We start from the raw sequence: 23,559 nt of genomic DNA on the forward strand, positions 1-23,559 counted from the left end.
TACTGCACCTGAGCGTTAGTGCGGCTTTTACGCTACAACTAAAGCCGGAAGTCACTTTCCCTTCTCTCCAGCTTGACGGACATCTTGCTCTGCTCCAGCTCTGTGCCTCCGGGATGCTGAGCAGGCGGGCGGGGCCGTTTTTCCTTGCAGTGCCCTGCCGTGGAGTGATGTAGCAGGACGCAGAGGGACTCAGAGGGAAGCACAGCAGACGTTTGGTTGGTTGTTATTTTAATAAAGTCGTTCAAATCTGTACCACTACCTTCTGAAAGCACAATGGATTTACCTGCTAACCGAATTTAACGTCAACATCGTCGGAGCCGTCCGTCTGATAGACGGACATCTTGATTCTTTCCTCTCAGGAATATTTCCCTGGTTTCGGTGACAGCGGTGTAAGAAGCGGGACTCGGCACGGCTCAGCATGGCGTGGCCCTGTATCAGCAGGGCGTGCTGCATGGCCCGCTTCTGGAACCAGCTGGACAAGGCTGACATTGCGGTGCCTTTGGTGTTCACCAAGTACACGGACGTCTCGGAGATGCAGCACATCCAGTTGCAGCCGCCGCTCCACCCTCCCCAGGCCCGGGTCGCCATAGAAACGCAGCCGTCTCGCGCGGAAAGCCGCACCGCTCCAGCGGTACGCGCGCCGCGGAGGTGCGTCTCCGAGGAGCGCGTGTGCAGCTCGGTGATGCGGGAGGACTTTAAGCACTGGAAAGTGCGGCCCGAACCGAGCTGTAAACCCAAGAACGAGTACCACGGACCCGAAACACCGTTCAACAGCGAGACCCAGTACCAGAAGGACTTCAAGCCGTGGCCCATCCCGAAAAGGTACGACCACCCCTGGATACCCAAACCCCCTACGGCCGGAGATGACCGGGCTCGGGACAGGTCTAGGCACGCCAAGCAGAAGCTGGCGGAGGCGGAGAGCGGCGTGGAGAAGAGCGCTATCGCCGACAAGGTGCAGGAGAAAGACCTGCTGCAGGGCCCCGAGAGGAAAAAGCGCTCCAGTAAGCACGACGGGGAGAAGAAGGTGGTGCTGAAGGTGGAGGGAGAGGGTCGGGGGAGGGCGGCGGCGGACGCGGTCAACAGACAGATCAAAGAGGAGATCACAGGCGGCAGCTCGTACAAGTGAGTGGACACACTGCTGACAGCACCCGGGGGTCACAGGGGTCAACTGGGTTTCCAATACACCACTTTATTTGAGTCACTAATCAGACAGACAACCATAACTAAATGAGTTAATATCTACACTTTACAAAATCATGTTTGGCCTCAAAAAATATAAAATCAATGCAACAGTTTGCATCAATCGACTTTTGGCCTTGAATTCAATTCTGCTCTCCCAACAAACTCCATTGAATTAGTCAAATAATCTTTTATGTCTTTTCCTCTACAATAAAAGGTACTTTGAATTGCCAGTCTTTAATGCCTAAAATTGTCAAGGCATGTTAAGAGAGGACTTGAAATCTTGAGCTCAAGGTTTAAGGGAATGGGAGTTATCAATCAATCATCAGTAAATAAGCTCAACTTGAATTTAGTTTTCAATAAACTAATGCAGAAATTTGACAAAATTGCACATAATATGAAATCTATGCAAATACTAACAATATTATGTAAACACAACCCACAAAAACTATTGAACGGTTTATTTATACCAGTAAAATAGATTTAAATATCTTCCAACTATGCTTTTGCACAAGCAGTTCAGTTCAATTGTCAAATTCTTCTGGGATTGTATAAGATTTTTTGCTTTTACTTGATCAAATCCACATGTAGCTTCATGTTGTTTGACTAAGAAAAACCTGCAACAACCAGCCATATTACAATATTTTGAAGTAATGTGACTGTAAAAGCAATACATAGTCACACAATGATGGAATGAAAGTAAAATTACAAGTAGGTTTTCACATATCAGGAATTTGGCTTGGCATTTTGGTGCACAATGGTAAACACTGACATGTACACAATTTAAAAAGGGATTTTTTTTAAAGCAACATTTACAGGATAGATAAGAAGCAGTTGTAAAATTGTGCCTGTCACTCTCACCTTGTATGACACATTCACATTTTTGTCACACATTTCACTTTACTGTAGTTATGCTGTCTGTAAACATGCAAAACTGCAGAAACCCTCTCTTCAGCAAAAACAACCAGACCCTCCCCCTTTCACTGAACGTCTTTCTGGTGAATAATGTCCACGTTGCCCCTTATCATATTTAATATATTTTAGTGTAATGGAATCATGCAGTATTTCTCAGTTCTAATACACACCATTAAAACTGATGTACTGCATAGATGTTCTAGCTTTTGTTAATTTTCAACCTTGTCTCTAGTTGGGCTTAAAATACACAATATAATTAAAATACACAGCTTTAATTCCCAGAAAACCACAGTACACTACAGTAGCGGTACAATGAAGCACATATAATAACATACAGTGATTGGAATATGTATTGTTTTAGCCAGCCTTTAGCCTTCATTGTGAACGATTTTATGTGTGCAATTAATTTGATTCCGGTTGGTGATTTGTCTGGGAGTTAACAGCCTTTTATGCAGAAGTCTGACATTCCAAATTTAGACCTCCGTTGTGGTAGATCTAAATTTAGTTCCTCTGTTACTGCCTTGTGTTGTGATATATGTGGAAAGAGGCTGTGCAGCTTAACTGTCGCTACACTTACGGACAAATTGCGGGGGAAAAAATGATTCCTAAACCAAAGATTGCTATAAGTGACAGTGATGCCACTGGGCACACTTTCTGGTCTTCAGTTGGACAGCCTGTTTGTATAAGCATGTAGGGGTGTCTCATTATGTTTGTGATGCTTAAGTCCAAACACATTAAACAAATCAATAAATCATTAAATAAAATAAACCTTCACCAAATGGGAGTTATTGCCAAAGAGGAAATCCTTTAGCATGGCTCTTCATGGAAAGCTTTGTTGCATTGCAGGCCTGAGAATAGTGAATTTTCCACAATACGTGACTTAATTGGGGGTGACTAACAGAACAGTTGTTCCGCAAACCAATTCATGCACAGCAGGTGAAAACAATAAAGGGTAATCAGCTTCTATTTTCTCCACAGAATATAATTAAGATGAATGAAAAGGTCAGAGTGGAATTGTTGTAAACAGTGTTGATGCTTAGGTACGGAGGGCTAATCTCTGTCCTATTATGCAATGTGCCCGAGGATGATGGGGACTGGTGGATGGATGAACATCAAATCACGCATGTCACTGTCGCTGTGCGCATGTCTCATGCGTCTGGAGGCTGTGCATCCTTCATATAGGTTGCTTTTCTGTGCTGTGCAGGCTGATGGTTGTGAGAATGTGGGATGGTTTAGTAGACTGTGTGAAATCCATTTCACACTCAACCCTGATGCTATTTGTCACTGTTGTCATAATTATAGTAGACTGTTAAGAGCAGTCTATATTTAAAAAGTCATTTAGATTCTCTCACTGTAAAACACAGTTTGATTCAGTCAGAATGATGTGAATTGTTACCTTTTGGCTCAGTGCTGTCACAGAATGCAGGGCTGGGTTGTAGGAGGAGGCCTGGCTGGAGGGTGACTCGGCTGGCAGGGATGAACATTGCTGTGTGAGAGCAGTGAGCGAGCCTTACAGCTGTTTGATGCCCTGCTGGCGTGCCTGTGTTGTTGAGCCGTCAGCAGGGTGCAGCCCAGGGCACTTTACCTCCACATGGCATGAAATGGCTGCACGGTGACAAGCAGCAGCCCAGTCAGCTCTCTGTCTTCGCCTGCCAGTGGAAACCCAGAGCAGGTCAGCTGTGGGTTAATGCCACAGATAGTCTGCACACAGTTACACACACACACACACACACACACACACACACACACACACACACACACACACACACACACACACACACACACACAATGCTACACGTGCACAGACTCACATATATATAAACACAAACCCAAAAAAAATGCTTTAAATATGTTTTGAAATTGTTGAAATCGCTGACCTATACTGTATAAACAGACAGGACTATCAAAGCTGATGCCTCAGTTAAGGCCTGGTGATATGGCTGAAATCAGAATCACTATATTAATAATATTTCAAAGACATTGGCCCCACTAATATGTATACAATGGACAGAGCTGTTCTCACGTGTGAAAGAGAAACTCAGTAACCAAAATTTCTTAGTCTAGAACACCAGTATACCCGGAATGCTTCATTCAGGCACCACAACTGTGTAAAAATGGTAACTATTCACACTTCAATTTCTCACTGGATGACTTGGATTTAATCACAGTTCTGTTTTGATCTTGGACTGAGATATGTGTATATTCACTGGGCTGTTAAACCTAGTATTCTGGTATCTTTGAGATCCTTTAAATACATTGGACAGACAAACAGACTGTTTTGCAGTAAAAATTTGATGATATGGTGAATTACATCCAAACTATGAAAACCTAAGATGTTGTAGTGCTTCATAAACCACTCCTTTTTTATTTTTCCAATCTTCCATTGGATTGAGAGAACCACAGCAAAGCTGTTTGTTGTCATCTGCTATAGGAGATACATTATCAGCAAGATTACTAAATTGGACTCATTATTTATCAGTAATGAAGCAAATTATGAAATCATGCACACTAGTTTGTTTAACTCATCACTTACAGGAAGATGTAATATAGTCATGTAGTTTTGTTATTATGCTGATATCCTCTGCAGATGAATCTCCCTGAAATGACAACACTCTGACACTGAAGCTCACATTTTAGGTTTTCAGTAAAGTATATGGATGGCTGATGGATGAAGTGTGTCGGAAACTGGTTGTCACCTTCAAGTGCCCTGCAGGATGAGCGTAGTAACTCTGGTGCTCTCTTTTTCCATTTTCCTTAAAAACCATCGACACTCCCATCAGCCTCAACTTTAATATTAGCTACAATGATAGAATATGGCACTCGTGATTGTAACTGTACAAGCTAAATGAAGACACGTGATTGAGATAAGCAGTCAGGATCAGTTGCAGTGTTCTGATGTCTCAGAGACACAGATTCAGACATGGAGGGTTTCACATATAGGAAACATTAGGAAAGAATCCTGTCAGTTTGCCCTGTGGGGCTTTCTGTTTCATTATTCTTCCTCAAAATTAGTTTGAAATAACTTTAAGATAGGCTGTAAATAAAACCAAAACACAGGGAACAGTCCAAGGTATGGGCAAATGTCCAAAACCAAAACAAGGCAGAGGCAAAGAGGCCAAAGCCAGGGAGAGGCAAACAGCAGGCAAAAAAGATTAAAAATTGAAAGAAATAGAAATATATGAGTAATGTACTGAGTGGCTGGTTGCTTGATCGCAAAGAGTACAAAGGCAGTTTGACAAACGGGTAGAGGATAGAGCTAGAAGTATGCGGTACAACTGACTGGATGAATAGACAGAGAATGCTCTATCTTGCATTTTTAATGAAAGTAGCCCGGATCTGCACCAAATATGGGTTCTTCTTGTGTCCGTCCTCCACCTCACCACTAAGTTCCATGAAGCCTGGCTCAGTAGTTTTTATAACCGTGATGACAGACAAGGAAACAGCACGTATCACATACCTCTGCTCCACTAAGAGGCAGATTAATTTATCTAATCTCGCCGGATATCTTCCTTGTGTATTTCCACTTTCACACAATAAGCGTAAACCGTCGTGGCGCTCCGGGAGTTTACAATATTTTGAACATTGTGATTACAGCAGAGAAAATGGCGTAGATGGTTTGTCCGCTAGACTGTGCTTCTCCTCAGAATTTTGCACCATTGTTGTGGTGATCTACTAACTGCTGCTGACCTTACTGCTGCTGTGCTGTGCCAACACCAGTCACCAGCTGAAGTGCATCTAGCTTCTAGCACATGGCGTTTATTTCTGAGGACATTCACCATCTGTGCTGTCAGGATGTATCTTCACAATTGTTTAAAGGATAATTCTGGTTTATTTCACCCTGGTGCATGTTCTATTACTGAGGATATTGTGTCATTATGAGGGTTTTAATTTTGCAGAATTAGTCTTTAAGGTGTGCTTATAAAAGTGTTAAGTGATTTTATAGTTAAATCAAATATAGACATGGGTATTGGTATTTTCAGGCTACACTTGCAGTAAATCCTGTTTAAAATTAGCTCTCCACCCTATGTGCTGGTTGGGCCAATTACTCACGAAGCCCTGCTCCCCTCTTTTGCTCTTTTTTCTGACGAGGACACTTGCCATTTCTATGAACTTTTATTTTTCCCCAGCGAGCTTGCAGAATACAAAGGGCCTCTTTTTGTAGTGCACCTGGGAAAATGCTAAAGGCGACTATAGTTCTTTTCTGCCTGCTGCTTTGGTAACTATTCCTATTCTTGCCTGAATTGGTGCAGCATTTTCAACCCGCAGTCTCCCAGTCACAAGCCCCATCCAGCCTTCATTTCGCAGCCGACTCACCACATTATGTTTAAAATGGCATTTTTTGCATGAGAATAAGTCATGAGTCTCACGCAGTATCTGCTTTTAGAGTCTTTGTTAGTGTTTGCTTTTTGCTACCAGCACTGCTGCAAAAGACAAAGACCATTCTTCATCTTGTCAGCGTTATTTTTTGCACAATGTGATGCATGTCAACTGATAAAAGACATTCAAAGAGCAGTTTGCAGAAAGAATTGTCAAGCAAAATGAACACGAGTGTGGCTCCCCCGCCAACAGCGAGTTAGGTAGAATGGGTTCACTGAGTTCAGAAAGCAAGCATGCATTTTTAATATTAATTTATGTCACGTATCATAGGTTGAAATACTTCTCACAGCAATATTTCAGTAGTTTCTTCGTTTGACTTTCCTTTTTCATTTTTCTTACCAGGGCTCTCTAAGACAAGAACTCAAAAAGAGTTTGTCTTTTATGTCACACTCAACAAACATACATAGAAACATGGAAGCAGACAGCACACTGAAAAGAAGCCAATGGATTCTGGTGGATTTTAAAAAATTATCCTCTTAGGGAGTCTGCAAAGCCTCGTGTTTCTACTGACAAGCAGTGAATTCAGAAATATTCATTGTGCAGAGAGAGAGGGGGGAAAGTCCCATATTCCCAAGTTAACTAATTTTCTAAAAAAAAAAAAAAAAAACTGCCTACATTTTTCTGTTTCGTGAAAGTGGTGTGGTTCAGTTTTGGCAAATGTACACACATTGTTGCCTAAATGTAATCATAACATCTCAGCACATGTCGGTATTCTGTGGTTGAATGTGCTCAGTGCTCTGCCAGCTAAAGCTAGCTGTCTTATATAACCAGACTAATCTGATTTTAGCAGATCTGAGTACAGGAAATTTACAAGGAAATATCTTCAGATTGGATTCTGGAAATGAATCAATTATGTAAGATACTGTAACATAGTTAGCTGTACACTTATAACGAAACACTGACGATTGCTGAAAACTTAAACCTTGACTTTGAGACGTACTTGCTGCATTATTGTTGTCACTGTAGTGTATTGTTTCACTGGAACGCTTCAAATTGTGCCTATAGTCTCTTTGATTAGTTCTGTTTCGACATAAATTAGCATAGCTTTGAATTGTTAGCCTTGGCTTAGAAAATTTGCTTCAGAGCCATGCCATGTAACCCAGTGAGAGTCTGCTGTAATGTAATGTGCTTTTTTTCACTAAGCTACTGCCTGAGAGGCTACAGTGGGGCTGTAAGATAGAGGCGGCCAACTGATCCCAGAGGAAGGAGGGAATATTGACCAAAAGCCAGCCTCTGCTCCCACTGACACACCAAGAAACACTGTTAGGAGGTGAAGCTTTGGTACTGTGCGTGGGCCCATCGATTCCCTGGATTACTCTGAGAGAAGCGGGCCAGCACTTTATCTCAGGCCGGTGCTGGTGTAGGATTAGAGCCAGAATCACCATGAGTGATAACTGCACAGAAATTTGCCTCAACAGTGTCAGTGTGCAGATCTTACAACTTGCAGGCTTTCAAAGTATCTTACAACACAATGTGACACACAAAGACAGAGCTCCATGTTATGCTGAACATTAGAGCCCCAAATTCTTGCATTTGAGGCTGATGGCTCAAAATAAGGGAGTTGATTCATTTTCTGTCAGTCTAGTGATCAATTCTATGGACATGTTAGCATTTTTGGTGGGTTGTAATATCAGACAGACAAATGTAGGACACATACAATATATTTAAGTGGGTTCAGCACTTACCACCACAAGTATAACTAGAAAAGCACTCTTGAGAGCGCAGTACTCCACCAAGGCTGCTCATTCCTCTATATGGCATTGTCAGAAATGCAGCATTTGTTTATTAGTTATTGATGATCAGAAATCATGGAACTACAGAATGACAAAATACCTGGCGAAGGAAATGGTCTCTTTCCACACGGTGGAAAAAAAAAGTCCTTTAAGGACATGGTAAAGGTCCTAGATGCGCAGTACGAGCTGCCTGGACGGAAACATTTCTCACAAACGGCGATGCCAAGTTTGTATCTAAAAGTTAGAGATGAGGTTCAAGCGTTGCTGTCAGGGGCAGATAGTTATTCCCTAACAACTGGCGTGGTCGTCAGTTAATATGACACCATATACGTCCCTAACTGTCCACATAATTACACTTGAGTGGAAACTTGAATCCAAATGCCTCCAAACAACGTATTTTCCTGAGAGTCACACGGCGGAGAATCTTGCTGCTGCGCTCTTCTTCTCCATCACTTACTGAAACCGGCGTTACATCACCTTAATATGCTCAGTAGCGCCTTCTGGTGACAGCTTATTATAACTACAGAACACAACAGTATTCAATTTCCGAACGTGAAGGCACAAGCCAGTAACAGTAATAGTCACGGTAATACCGTATACCCTGGTAAAATGTGAAGGAAGTTTGACGGTATCAAAATTTGGATACCGCCCAAGCCTAGTCCGAATCCTTTTTTCTGATTGGCTGAGACGAGACACATGACAGTGTGCATCTTCCGGTTATACTCGGTAGCGCTCTTCAGTAAAGGAGACGCAGTTGGATATTTTCTTTGATTATCGCTCAAATTCCGAAAAAGTTGTAAGTTAACCCTTTTTTCACATTTATTAGGCAAAATTAGCTTCGCCACCATGGATAAACATGCTAAAAATGGCTTCGCCATCTTGAGGAAGGCTTCGCCTATGGCAAAGTGGCGAATGGCTAGCGCAAGCCCAGGGTCTGTTGTGGTTGGGATGTTGTTTTACATGTTGCTGCAACGAGAAATTACTGGAAATTACCGGTGTTTTTTTCCTTTTTGTAATGGATATCCCAGTGTGTCTTATGCCAAGGAAACCATTCAGTTATAAACCTTCACAAGCAATAAATGCCCAACTCTAGGCTGTGTTCCAAATCTCATTGGGATATATTACTTTTTCATAATATTGCACCTTAAACTATGACAATCTTGCTCACATATCTCTTCCAGTCTGTAGTGTGAAATGAGCTGGCATCTGTCTGTGCTGTCTGCAGCTCCAGCTTGTTTGTACTCACTTTATACAGTGATGTATGTAATGTATCTTATGCTGGGTCAGAAAACATGCAGGCTTTCAAACTGCAACATGAGACCAGATCTACCAGCGCTTTCTGATACCTTTGGCATACTGCATTTAACATACTATGTACTGGGACAAACCAAATCTTTTTTCTGTCTTGCTGTATAATATGGTAGTCCTGGTACTGGAATACACCTCTGCTATGCTGTCATGGCAGCTGCTTCCACCTAGCTGCCTTTCCCTTCCACTGCATTAACTGATCTTCCTTGCTGCTCTGCTCACCTGATTCCACTCCACTAATCAACCCTTTAGTATTTCTGTCCAGCCTACCACTCCACCTGCCACATTGTCTTTGTGCCTAGTGCAATCGATTTCTTTTTCTTTCTTTTTGCCCAGATTGATTTTTGAACCTTGACTGTGAGCTGGCTTCACATTCTTTTTGGTCTGTCTTGTTGTTTTTTTGTAACTTAGTGACCTATTTCAAAGTAAAGCTTGCTGTTTAATCATTTTTCTGTTAGTGAGCCCATACATCAGAACTATCATAGATTGCTACAACATTTTGTATTTAGGTGGATTTCCATGCTTCAAGTCTTTCTCAGGATGAACTGAATGTGATCCAGTACCACAATCAATCTAGCTAAACTTTTGTAGCCAGTCTCGCTAAACTTTTCTAATAAGCACTTTTTATGTAGAACACAGGGATGATCTTTCAGATTGTGATGTATGGGTGTGGGACAAATACCAGTGTTTCCCCTCCCATATAACCAGCGAGGCGGGCCGCCTCGTCGATATAGGCCACCGCCTCATTAAAATACTGCCGACATTGCCGCCTCACTGGTCCGTGGCAAAAAAAAAAAAAGTGCAGTGCAAAGACCGACGAGACCGTCCGCGGAGGGGTGCGTGGCTGCGGGGGAGACGGCCCGATAGTATATATAATCCCCCCCCCCCCCCCGTCAACAACTTTCAGCTGAAAGTGACCCCAGCACCTCACAGCCATTTCAACCCAGGGGAAACACTGAATACTATACTTTTTACATACCCGTTTAAAATTCTGAGTACTCCAATGATCCATCTTTCTTTTTTCTGTTTGTCTTTTATCCTGTTGAAAATTTATGTGGAATTTTTACTCTTCTTGTAGCTCTTTTTCGTCCTTGGTAGCAGCCCTTGACACAAAAGCAAACGATAATGATCCACGTTATTGATTTACTGCTTTAAAACAGTTTTCTCAGTGGGAAGGCTTTACAGGAGTAAATTTGATTTGACTTTTTTTGGCCCTAATCCTGGCTGGTTTTCCCTGGCCTCTCTGTAATCTCTCGTAGTACTTCTTGCTTGTGGTTATACACTTTTTATTCCACAGTGCACAAATTTGCAGGCATTTGTTTTTTGCATTTCTCCCATTGCTCTCCCACTGCGAGTGGTCCAGATTGTGCCATGTAAGAGCAGGGCTGCATGAAGCTCAGCAGTGCTGTACCCTGGCTCGGGTCCACCCCTGTCAGAGCCAGCATTTGGTCATTGTGACGAGGGCTTTCTCCGCACAGCTCCTCCAACACAGTGGGTCAGCAGGGTCAGCCCTGCGAGCTGTCTTAGTCACACAGTTGGAAATATCAGGCGGTACGATAGCATAGCCTGAGTCTCAGTGACTCAGAAGTGAACTTAATTTTTGAAAGAAAGTAGAGAAATAGTGAGAAGAGAGAATATATGGTGGTCTAATTTTAAAGCATACAACTTAAAATTTGTGAAAGTCCTTCAGTAAATATTACATCATTTGTCATTTTAGTCAAGCAAACCTGTTTTCTTCTCTAACTCCAGATTATAAAAAAGGAGTTTGTGCTTGCCTATATTTCACATGATGGCAAGCAGAATATTTTGACTTTTGGAGTGTTGGTTGCACAAGAAAAGGTATTTGAAGGCAACATCTTGGGAATTTACTCGGCATATTTTGCCATTTTCTGAGAGCAGGAGCCTCACTGTAAATCTGTCAGAATTAAAACATTAACTCTGCTCTATTTCAAGTATTTAGGTCATTGTTGCTACAGTCCAGCTGAGGTAGATTAGATGAAGCGTTAGTCACCAAATGTTTGGAGCTCCTTTGTCCTGATAATGGGGATGTTTAATCTCCTTCAGTATGACCAAAGATGTGGCATGGTCACCCACAGATTGTCTTTGATATAAATCCGTTAATGATGTCTACTAACATTAAGATAATATTTGACTTTTTACCCACCGATGAGTGAAGAATATTTTTGACAGCTTGGTTCTATTATAGTATGCTTCATGCTTATTTCTCATGTATTTCTCTATCCAGTGGAGCTGCATACTGAATTTTGTAAAATAAGTTTAAAAATATGATTACTTTGTTGTTTTGCAATTTCGTTGTATTACTACAATGACAATAAAGGCATCTTTTCTTACATTTATTTGATGTCTACTCACATAGCTGAAAACATTGTGTGAGTGAAGCATGACTTTTGGAGAAAACTGTTACAATTGTTTAAAAATATCATTTTTCTGTCAGTTTTTTTTAAATATATTACCTTGCTGCTACAGTTAAACGCAGTCAAATAGAAAGGTTTACTAAATACACATTACCCCTGTGCCTTCCAGTGGTTTATTGTCTCAATGAACTGCCTTTTTTGTCGTTGTTGCTGAGTAAAATGTCCATCCTAATATTGGCTACCTCCGGAGGCACTGAGCACTGAGATAATATTTCCTGAGCTGAGTGGAACAGACTCATTTGGGCCTCACACTGCTACATTTTCACATGTGTTTTATGTACAGGGGCTGGATGCAGCTCCGCGACATGACAGCCACTGAACCAAGAAAGCTTTTTCAACAACCATTTTTAAACAAGTACCAAGTACACGGTGACCTCAGACACACAGGCTTTATTGTAATACAGTCATATGTTCATGAATAGCAGCAATGTTACAGTGCAGGCCGGTGTGTCACACTGTAGACCCTATCTGCACTCACAATCTGTCTCTTTCTCCGTCTTTCTCACAAACACACACCCTGTGGTGTCATGTGGGCGCTTTACACTCTTGGCCTTGGACATTGTTGTATAACCTTTCTTTGCATTGTGGCTTCTTGGCCCAGTCAAGCATTGAATGTGGACTTCAGTTCTGTTATGTAATGGCTCTCTGTGTGATTTCCACCTCTCTTCTGCAGCACCAGAGGACAGGATTTGAGTATTCAGCAGCCGTGTCATTGTCACCAGCCTTTGTAGTGTAAATACGTTGCTCTTCTCATTATGGTGAAGTGACATTTTATGCTTTGGTTTCATTTAACAGCTTAAATGTTAGGGAAGACAGCTAATTTACCTTTGAAGTAGTTGAAAATAATTAAAGAATGATGAAGATGAACCTTTTAATTAAAAATCTGTTGAATAATTTGTAAAATATCTGCAGTCTTTATTGATATACTTGAGATCCGAAAAGGTTAGATGAAATACTTGAGCAACATCAAGAACTGTTTATTAAGTAAATTCATATTATCTGTCTGTGGATGAAGTGGAATGACTTTACCCACAAAATGTATGTACTTTGTGTCAGGTACTAATTAGCAAAGGTTGGCTCAAACTCTAAACTAAAATGATAAACATATCTGTTACCGCAACACATTAGTATTGTCCATGGTGATGGAGCATTTAGATGTAAATACCAGCATTTTAAAGCTGCTAGCACTGCTGTGGGCTTTGAAGTCATTTCCCAATGAGTGATGGGATGACTTGGCAACTTTCCACCGCAGGAACTCGAGGCAAGTGGGAGTTGAAGTGGATGTTTACAGGAACAACCCTGTAAGCGGTTCTTTCAGCCTTTCTGTTTCCATCGTGGTATTAGGATCTCAGAGATTATAATGTTAAATCTGAGCGCAATAAAACAACGACAAATAGTAGTAGAAAAAAAGCAGAAAAAAGGTATTTCAACCAATCTGGAGAAATGGGAGCTTCTCAGAGCTGATCAGAATTACCTCCCCTGTATTAAGTACTTTTCCGCCCCCAAAAACAGCCCTGAAAGAGCTTCTTCAGATGCAGGTCTGGAGTTATAGCATCGAGTTCCAGTGTAAAATGGAAGAAAATATAAATAGAAAACCCATAGGATCTATAAATGGCAGCAAATGTATTCAATGTTACCACTGCCAACAGTGAAGGTACACTACTAGTCAAAAGTTTGGCCACACTTTCTCATTCAGTGGTTTTTATTTAATTATTTTCTACGTTGTAGATTAATACTGAAGACATCAGAACTATAAAGGAATACATATGGGATTATGTTGTAAACAAAAAAGTGTCATTCTTGAGTATTAATCCGCAATGTAGACAATAATAAAAAGAAATAAAAACATTTAATGAGAAGGTGCGTCCAAACTTTTGACTGGTAGTGTATGATTGATGCAAAGCAATGTTTGAAATGGAAATTGCACCATAGAAATATACAGCAGATGGAGAATCAGCCACAGATGATTTTGTTTGTGTGTCTCAAATCTGATGCCATGACAAATGTGGTTAGAAAAACTCAATCTGCCGATGGCTGCTGCACCCCCCTCACTAAACCTTTACCGTGAAGATGATTTTTTAGAATCTGTATTGTTTTCTGTATAAATCTGCAAGCAATTTAAATCTGTATAATTTATGGACACTGCATTTAAGTTGACATGCATAGTGTCCGATGGTAATATTGGTATCATTCATAGTTTCTCACGTAATTGTTTTGTTATGTCTCCTGACTGATGTTCTTGCCTGTTAGTGCTGTTGTTCGCATTGTTGTCTTACAACAAGAAGGTTCTTTGAACTTGCTGGTGAGCTGCTCTCCAAACATATGTGACAGGTCAAATGGTAATTCTAAATTGTGAGCGTGAGTGAGAATGGTTGTCTGTGTCGCTGTGTTGGCCCTGCAACAGACTGGCAACCTATTCAGGATGTATCCTGCCTTTCACCCACAGTACACTGGGGTAGACACCAGCCTTCCCCTCACCCTATGAAGGACAAAGAGGATGGATGGATGGATGGATGGATGGATAGATGATATTTCTGGAATTCTAAGACACTTAGCATCACAGGAATATGTGGCAGAAACACATAAAACATGAATTTGTGGCAAACATTTTTCTCAAACCTGCAACAAAAACAGAAAAAAATGAACTGTTTGCCATGTTTCACACAAGTTAGAAGTCCACCTCAAGCTTGCCACAAATTTAATCTGCATATGAAATGATCACACTGCAGTAAAGTTACTGCAGCACCAACACAGGGTGACTGCAACTAATTATTTTGTAAAGGTCCTGTTTCTTGTCAAAATAGCATGCTATAAAAAGGTTGATTTATGCATCTTCGTACCATTAAAAAAACAGTTCTATCACTTATTACTCCGCCAAAGAGGCAGAGCTTCGATGGAGTTATGTGACGATCGGCGTTGGTTTGTCTGTCTGTTGTTTGTCTGTTACCAACATTACTCAAAAACGGACCAAAAGATTTGGATGGAATTTTCAGGGAAGGTCAGAAATGACACAAGGCTCAACTTATTAGATTTTGCCAGTGATGCAGATATAGTCTGGATCCACAAATTTGGTAGAGATTTCTGTATCACTGTGGAATAGTGGCACAGCGTCACTGTAACAACAAGTCAACACTACATCAGCTGCCTGCTGACGCTCACATTATTGTGACCCTACTACAAATCCACTGCAGCAGACTTATCAGGACTTATCTGTTAGAAATGATACAAGGAACAATTGATTAAATTGTGTTGGTGTTTCCAAGTCCCATCAATTCCTGCCGCCAGCTACATATGTAGGTGATGTGATTGGCTAACCGTACATGACGTTCATATACATATATAACACATGGCCAAGGTCATTTTGTTTGTGGGTACATCTATATTAAATGGCCTCATTCTATCATGCTGTGATTTCTGCCACAATTTTTTTTCAGAAATGATACAATGACTGAGCAGCCTTGGCAGAGTACTGCGCTCTCTGAGAGCTTTTCTTGTTTAGAATTTTAACATTTACTTTATACTGAAGCAGTGGGTCTTGTGAGATTTAGGCCAGAAGCCAGTTTTCACACAAAAAATTTCATAGCCCATTTCCTCAGAGCAATACATTAGAAGACGTAAAATCAAAGCCTTCAGTTATTGATTGCACGTCTTTCCATTTGACTTGTTCTTATAAATTGTCCTAATGAAGCAGCAGTACAGCAGCCTGCCCTTGTCTGCTCCACTGTCCGCACTCAGCAGCGCTGCTTAATATAGTGCCTTTCTTTACTGACACACAAAACGTGAAGCTGAGCTTTGACTGCTGTTGTGTTAGTGTTTAGTGTTTGCACTGACTTGTACTGTGTTGGGGTTTGGACAGTTTGTGTGTTTGTGACTGCAGTGGAGCCACAGGGGACGACTGTTAGGTGTCATTTGACTGGTCTGAAGCAGAGAGCCTGTACTTACAGTACACTTATCTCAGCATCCTATTGTAGAAGAAACAGGACAACAGAAAAATCGAGGCTCCTACATTTTTTTATTCATAGTCACGGCCAGTTTGCCAGAACAGAAGGTTCTTCAAGAGCAGCATAAAACATTTTAGCAACATTAAAGTCTCCTGTAAAAGCTTTCTACTTTCTGCATTACCTGATGACCTTTCAAAGCAACAGCCATCAGCCGCAAGAACAGTGACATTTACGGAAAAGGCAATTTCAGGATTTCTGTAAACAAAAATGTGGTGTTTTTCCTGTTTTACCACAATACAATAGTATAACAGTATGGTGCAGAAAAAGAAGAGAAAAAGTATGTTACTATTTATATCAATGTTTCAGCCTTTTTTAAGTGCAGGTGCTAAATGTTTACTGATTCCTGCTTCTGGTCTTCCTGATTATCATTCCTACATGATAATTCACTTAGTATCTTTACTGCTGGTTGGAATAATGTGTTTATAATAATAATAATAATAATAATAATAATAATAATAATAATAATAATAATACATTTTACATTTTATTTGAAGACGCCTTTCTCTGCACTCAAGGACATATAAATATATATATGTATATATATGTGTGTGTGTGTGTGTGTGTGTGTGTGTGTGTGTGTATATATATATATGTGGCTAAACAATGTAGAAGATAGTCATCTGATATGTGGTTAATAAATGCTGCAGTTACAGTTGGAGTTGCTGTATCTCTAACATACGGTATTTACTGAAGCTGTAAATCATTTGATGAGTAATGCTGAGGGAATACAGCACTGCAGAGAAAAATAAAGTGTGCATGCAAGAAAGAGACAAAGATGTTTCGCAGGGATATACATTAAAGTAAATGACTTGGTATCCAGTTACTGTATCTGTCCTCTGTGCTTTAGATATCTATATGTCTTTAAGTGAAAGGCGACCGATACAGAGCACAAGCTGCAGGCCAGCCTGCTCGGTGGGAATGCCATACTGCTGACCTTCTTCAGAACTGCTGTGTGAGGACTACAGAATATCACACCATCAAACTGTGGTGCAGACCTCCTCCCACCTACAATACCTCTGCACCACTCCACTGTTTTTCTCTAGATGTGGAGTACAATATTGGCATCTACAACAGAAAAAAATCTATTTTTTTTCAAATGATGAATATAGAAGATTTTATTACAGGGTCAGACAAAAATAATGCAAAAATACACAGACACTGAAGTAGATATGTATCAGTGCAGAGTTAATAAAAAAAAACAAGCAAAATATTTGCTTACAAAACTGAAAAGGTATCTTAAAGAGCACACACATGTACAAAATACATGATTCAAAACTAAGCACATTCTTCTTTTTAGGTGTTAAAGGAATAGTTTGACATTTTGTGTATTACACTAATTTAGTTTTTACAGAGACTTACTGTAGACAAGACATTCAATACCACTCTCACATCTAATGTACATAAATTATGAAGCTACAATCAGCTCAGCTGAGCAACTAGAAGACGGAGAAAACAGCATTCCTGGCTATGTTCAGAAGGAAAAGAAAACCTTTTGGTTTCTGATTGAAATGAAAAACTGTGGGAAAATTACAAATTATGGCTTTATGTGGTGATATGTGCTGAATTATTTCATTCAGATGCAATGACCTCTTGGAGTCAACAAGGGAAATGGACAAGGATTTACGGATCTACGTCTAAGCTAAGCTAAGCTAATCATCTCCTGGCTCTACTCAAATGATGAGCTTGTTATCAACCAAACTTTTTTGAAGAAAGAAAGTAATAACAGAAAAAAGCTGCAGCGAAGTACATTTCTTATGACAGTTGATTTCCATTTTTTCCAAACAGAACAGAGTTCAAGGCCTACAGAGATGTGAAGCCGGTAAAAATGATCCGAGCCCGGTCCCAGTACCTGCCCCCAGATGAAAAGACGAGCCTAGAGACCAGCTACAGTGCCACCTTCAAGGCACAAGCCCCGCTGAGGCCCGCTGACAACAAGGCCCTGGAGAGGAGGAGGATACGCAGTTTGTACAGCGAGCCTTACATAGACCCCAGCAAACAGGTGAGAAGGCACCAGTCTGACTGTCATAGGATTTAAAATGTAATGAAGTAGAAAGAAATGGAAGCTGAACAAATATTTATGAATCTGTAACGCTGTGAAATTCTTGCCATATTCATCTCATTGCACATCACAGTTTTAGAAATGACGAGCTTTAACTGAGGCCTTTCAGCTCAGGAATCTCTTTTCCGCTATCCGACATCCTTAGGTTGACAGGTATAGTGTCCCTCGCTCTAAACCCAAAAAGTCTGGAGCCACAGCGGCAGGCCAGGGCAAGCCAGTGAAGAAAGCCAAAGATAAGCAGAGCGCCACGCTGAGGGGCTCCAAGAAGACGACCTCGGAGAACCAGCCTGAGAACCGGTCGGCGGTGGGGGACAAGGAGAAAAGTAAAGAGATGAACAACAAACTGGCTGAGGCAAAAGAGTAAAAATCATTTAGCACTACTTCTCCTTTTCTTTCTTATTTCTGGGGCAAAATAAACACAGAGGCTGCAAAATTGATTCAAGGTTCCCGTCTTATGTTTTCATCTCTCAGTCCTTCTCTCTCCTGTCTCCCTTTTCTAACCTCCTCCTCATTCTTCTTCTCTGTCCTCTGTCACTACCTCTCGGCTACGTTTGTACAGTAACACTAGAATAAGACGTCGGGGTTTGAACATGACATGCCGTTGCTGCTCCTGCTTCCCGCTGTACTAGACCGCTATAGTAACTAGTGGGCGGGAGCATCCTCTTCCCTGTCTCCGCCATTTGATGCCACCCCCCACCCCCCATCCGCTCGCCTCCATCTCCAGGTTGCCATGGCTACTGGCTGCCTGGCTAGCCAATGGATGGCTCTTGTTGCATGAGCCCAGCAAAAAGCAATTCTGAAGGGTTGGCTTTGATCAGCTGAGCAGATTGCTTTGTTGAGTTTATCAAGGATTTTTTTTTCTGTCTTTTTCTTCTTTTTATTTTATGGGGAGAAAAAGTCAATCAAATTGGCTCTTTGGATATGGTTTCTGCACTAAATTAACAGCAAATCAGAAAATCTTTGATAAATGTCCCGCTTGGTTAATCATGATGAGTGTCTGATCCACGGCTTGTTTTGTATCTGCTCTGTTATCTTTGCTACTGTTCTCTGTTCAAGTCTGTGTTGGGCAATTTCACCATCAAAGCTTTGTTAAATGTGATTCTGTAATCCGATGTCTCGTTTTGAACTAAATTCCGTGATGGAAAAACACCTTGTTATCCCATTCAGCATTTACTCCTTTCACGTATTTTGTAACACCCAATTTGGTGCCAACGTACCATCTGGGTCACACTAAACTGATTATGCATTAAACACCAGTCATTTGCATAGCAGCTGAGTATTCCCCGTGAATTAGAAAACGCTGTCGTGCAGTGGTAACAACATTCAACATCAGAGTGACAACATTTCTCATGGCCACAGAGCGAGGAGTTCAGTTAAGCTGGGAAATGTTGTGTAGAGTGTTGTGGTTTGCATCCCGTCTGGCAAGCACAGAGCTGACACTCTCGCTGGCCATAACTCAGTGTAATCACCTCCAACACAGTCTTTACTGACAAGAATGATGCCTCTGTGAAGCAGCAGTTGTACATTTGCAGTAGCACACACGCCTCCTTTTGGCTTTTTTGTTAAGCACTGTGCTGAGGGTGACCGTAACCAATGTGATTAGACCGCCACGGGACGATAGCACACAGCTCAAATTGCTGCTTAATAGCACTTTTCTCATCACCTTTGTACAGGGAGCTGTACGGTCGAAGCATATATTCAAATAAATCACTCTTCACTGCCGTTTGTTCCATTGAGGTTTCACTTAATTTCTTTATGCTAATGTCTTTTTGTATTTTAATATAAACCAATAGGGGCACACAGATGTGAGGGTCAGTGTAGCTTTGACTCCACTCCACTCGTTCTGTTTCTGAATCCATGTCCTACTTGTTTTTCCCAGATTGCGAAGCCATAAGCATGTCGGTTTGATGAGTCTACCTATAAAATGTTGGTTCTACACTGGGTTTATTTTTACTTAACATGGTGGTGTTTGAAACTCTGGTTAGTCCAAATGTTTTAAGAGAGATGTGTTGAAGTAAAGGGAACATGAAGTTGGTTGTACTGTAACTGTTTATCTGTTCAAACTAATTATATCCTCCTTTGTACATATACAGTAGCTTATATTTGTCTATATATGATAGCGGGGGCTACATGTTGGCTGACTCTACACTTAGTCCAAAGCATCCAGCTGCTTTCTTACCCTATACGTCGAGACATTTTGTTTTGATTAGAAGAACACTGTACAGTCTCGTCATGGGTCGACCTCTCATTGCGCTCCACCCCCCCTCACACTCCTCACTGTTGTCATTAGCTCTGCTTCTCATTGTCTCTGCCTCCATTCTGACTCTACTCTGTCTGTTCTCTGTAGTGTGTGAGGCAGCATCAAACCATAACCACCACCTCCACCATCATATCTCTCCAAGCTGAGCACCGGCCCCATCAGGGAGGAGGGTTCCGACTCATTAGCATTTTGCAGCCTTTGGTTGGGGGTCGCTTTGCCATGTAACACAGGGGAGGGGGCTAGTAGGGGCAGTAAATGTAAACAGTGCACACCACACACCCGGTGCTATCTTTGTGATTACTAGGCAAATAAGGATAGAAAGTATGGTAAAGAAAGTTATGTCTTGGCCAAAAAAGAAAAAAGGAAAAAAAACTGTGACGTGCTTGTGTTTCTATCTGCTTGCTCATATTTAATGAAACATTACAAATAAATGCAAAAAAGCAGAAAAAGCAGTGTCTTCTTTGCTTCTTTTTGTTAAGGGGAGCGGTGAACAATTAGCGGATGCAGGGATCTGTCAGCGTTTCTCCTGTCCCAGTCTTTGTCTTTGTGACAGACAACATTAATGAAAGAAATCCACATGGAAGAGAATTTTTGCTCTCACAACTTCTTTCTATGCTTATCCAAGATTGCGCCGCATTCTGGCATGAGCTCTGGCATCTTCTCCAGGCCCTGCATGTTGCCCTCGCGTGAGAACTGAAGAATATATTATTTTTGCATCGTGTCTCAATATATTCTAAGAACTCATGGGGTTTAAAGGGCCACATGCACATGAAAGGATGGCCAGAACCTTATTCCAGAATAAGATGTCATGTGCTTCTTAGGCCTCTAGTTAATGTACAAATGATGCAAAAGAAAAAAAAACAACAACCACGTATGCTGTATGTGATGTTACACTTGCTGAGATCACATTATACTGTAGTCTGGTGTCATGATTAGAGTATTTGAGGATGTCACATTTGGATGATGCTGTGTCCACTCTGTCCTGTGCTAATGAGTGACATTCTGATTCATTTGAAGGGTTGTGCTAAAACAGTACCACTACATACAACTCTGCCAGCCAATCCGAGATATTGGCTGGGTGCAGACTCTAAAGCAACACCTGTGGGGCTGTGCACTACCCAATCCCAGGTAATCAATCGCAAGAGCAAAGAGACGAAATAGAGCCACAAATGCCACTCATTCCCATTCATACATGCTCATGGAGTTGTGATTTACTTTGTTTTCTATTACAGTGGCACGGTTTTTGTTTTGTTTTTATTCCTGGTGAACCACCACATTATCTCTGGTCTGCTCCCCTCTGTAGTTCTCTTCCATATGGACACTAGAGTAGGGGGATAGAGGGGGCTGTCTGCCTGCCTGCTGTCACATCATACATGTAAGGCTCCTTAAGGTGGCTTTTCTTAAGGAGGCCGCGGGTTGAGTCCAGCCATCTCCAACCATTCTTGAGCCAGCTGCTGTAATGCACCCCCCTCTCCATGGTTACAGCAAACTGCATGACTTGATTTACAGAACTATTCACTCAGGAAGGACCCCACTCATTTTAAGAATGGACTGTAGTCACATGTGATATATTTTTAGCATTGTGCATCTTTGCTAAAACTCTCATATTATGTGGATATTGTAAGATTTATTTATTTTTTTCCACTCAGAATGTGTTTCTACAGCATGCTGCCACTGTTTTCTGTTGGACCTGCAATCTGAAGTTACGTATGTTCAATAATTTGGTGTAGGCTTTGCACTCTGTCAAACACATGTGATGAGTGTTAGCATGGATATAAGGTGAGGGGTAAGTATGAATGGAATGAGGAAAGCGACGCTGCTTTGGAAAGAGACATTTCAATGGAAATTGTAAGTGCATGTTCATGATCTAATTTGTACTCTGAATTTATTTCATTATGTACTGCATCTTGTAGCTCCTCTATTGAAGAGCACCCCGAGACCCTCATTGCACTATTGGCATCCTGTAGATCGTAATGGCGCCGTGACTAAATGAATGGCTCAAAATATAGATCGAAACCAGCGGGCTGTATTGATCTAAATTCAGAGCTGTCCAGTGCGTTGTTAGAAAATGTGCATTCCCAAGATGCGGCGCATTTTCTAGCCCTGTTAAGTTTTCAAAGTTATGTGTTAGATGATTTGTCAGTCCTTACTTTCTGTGGATATAACCCTGAGGCGTTTTTATGTAACATTCGTGCAGCCAACAAGCAATCCTTAGTTCTTTTGTCTATCCCCCTTTTTGAAATGAGCGGTCACAGGGTGCTCAGCTCAGCTCAACCCAATGACTTGTTGTCTGTCGCCCTGAGAGAAACGCCTCATCACATGTCTCTTTCTGTTTCCTTCTCTGGTGTCTTAACCATGTGCTGCCTCCTAGAGATGCTAAGGACGAGGTTCTCCGACCCAGTCATCATCATTCCCAGGGTGCTGCTGGAGGAGAACCACAACCACTACTGGAGGGAGCCGGGCCTCGGAGGAGCGGCGGGGTCGTACGCTTTGCCCTAGACGTGAACCAGACTGAGTAGCTCTGCCTGTGAGGACGGAGGCAGACACACCTTTATGGAGAGACTGCTGCTCCGTACTGTAAATATCTAGTGTTAAAAAAAAGAGGTGAATCCCTAAATTTAAAAAAATAAATAAATGGAATAAAACTTTCTGTTATCCACATATTTGAAACACGCATGTTTGAAACGGCTTCTGCCTCAAAGGTCTCAGCTGTTTGACCCATGGCATTATTGCAAAGGTGCTACATCATTTTCTGGTTTCATGCAATTTATTTGAAAGGAATATATCAGTATTATTAGTATCAATACCACACCATGAAGTGCTTATCAATCACAATAAACTGTACTGTACATTGATCGGTTTTAGTGTAAATAAATAATCATAACTTGCAGATTGATATACTGTATTGTAATTTTTGTCCTTTTTACATAGTGGGGTTGTAAGGTATGAAGTGGCAGCATGTAGCAAAGACCCAGGACTCCCAAATTTGGTTGAAATGAGACACCTATACTACCGTTTCAAAGTTTTGGGTTACCCAGACAATTTTGCAATTTCCATGAAAATACACACCTTCATTCATGTGCTAGCATAACTGCACAAGGGTTTTCTAATCATCAGTTAGCTTTTCAACACCATTAGCTAACACAATGTAGCATTAGAACACAGGAGTTCTGATTGGTGGAAATGTTCCTCTGTACCCCTATGGAGATATTCCATTAAAAATCAGCTGTTTCCAGCTAGAATAGTCATTTACCACATTGACAATGTCTAGACTGTATTTCTGATTTATTTA

The 23,559-nt window shown here is 41.3% G+C and overlaps 1 protein-coding gene across 4 annotated transcripts; it reads left to right on the top strand.

The window, feature by feature from the left end:
* Window positions 1-137: 137 nt before the first annotated feature.
* Window positions 138-23,163, top strand: map6a (microtubule-associated protein 6a). 4 transcript variants are annotated; one of them, XM_022194931.2, is made up of 5 exons: window positions 138-1,122; window positions 17,734-17,947; window positions 18,153-18,367; window positions 21,285-21,395; window positions 22,639-23,163. In XM_022194931.2, exons 1-5 carry the CDS (start codon window positions 419-421, stop codon window positions 22,784-22,786), a joined length of 1,392 nt encoding a protein of 463 aa, XP_022050623.1. In that variant the 5' UTR covers window positions 138-418; the 3' UTR covers window positions 22,787-23,163. The 4 variants fall into 4 exon arrangements, with proteins under 4 accessions (XP_022050623.1, XP_022050624.1, XP_022050625.1 ...); XM_022194932.2 differs by lacking the exon at window positions 21,285-21,395; XM_022194933.2 differs by lacking the exon at window positions 21,285-21,395 and having other exon boundaries at window positions 18,153-18,330.
* The last annotated feature ends 396 nt before the right edge of the window (window positions 23,164-23,559 follow it).

The sequence above is a fragment of the Acanthochromis polyacanthus genome, chromosome 17 (assembly GCF_021347895.1).
Source record: "Acanthochromis polyacanthus isolate Apoly-LR-REF ecotype Palm Island chromosome 17, KAUST_Apoly_ChrSc, whole genome shotgun sequence".
NCBI classification, from domain to species: Eukaryota; Metazoa; Chordata; class Actinopteri; family Pomacentridae; genus Acanthochromis; species Acanthochromis polyacanthus.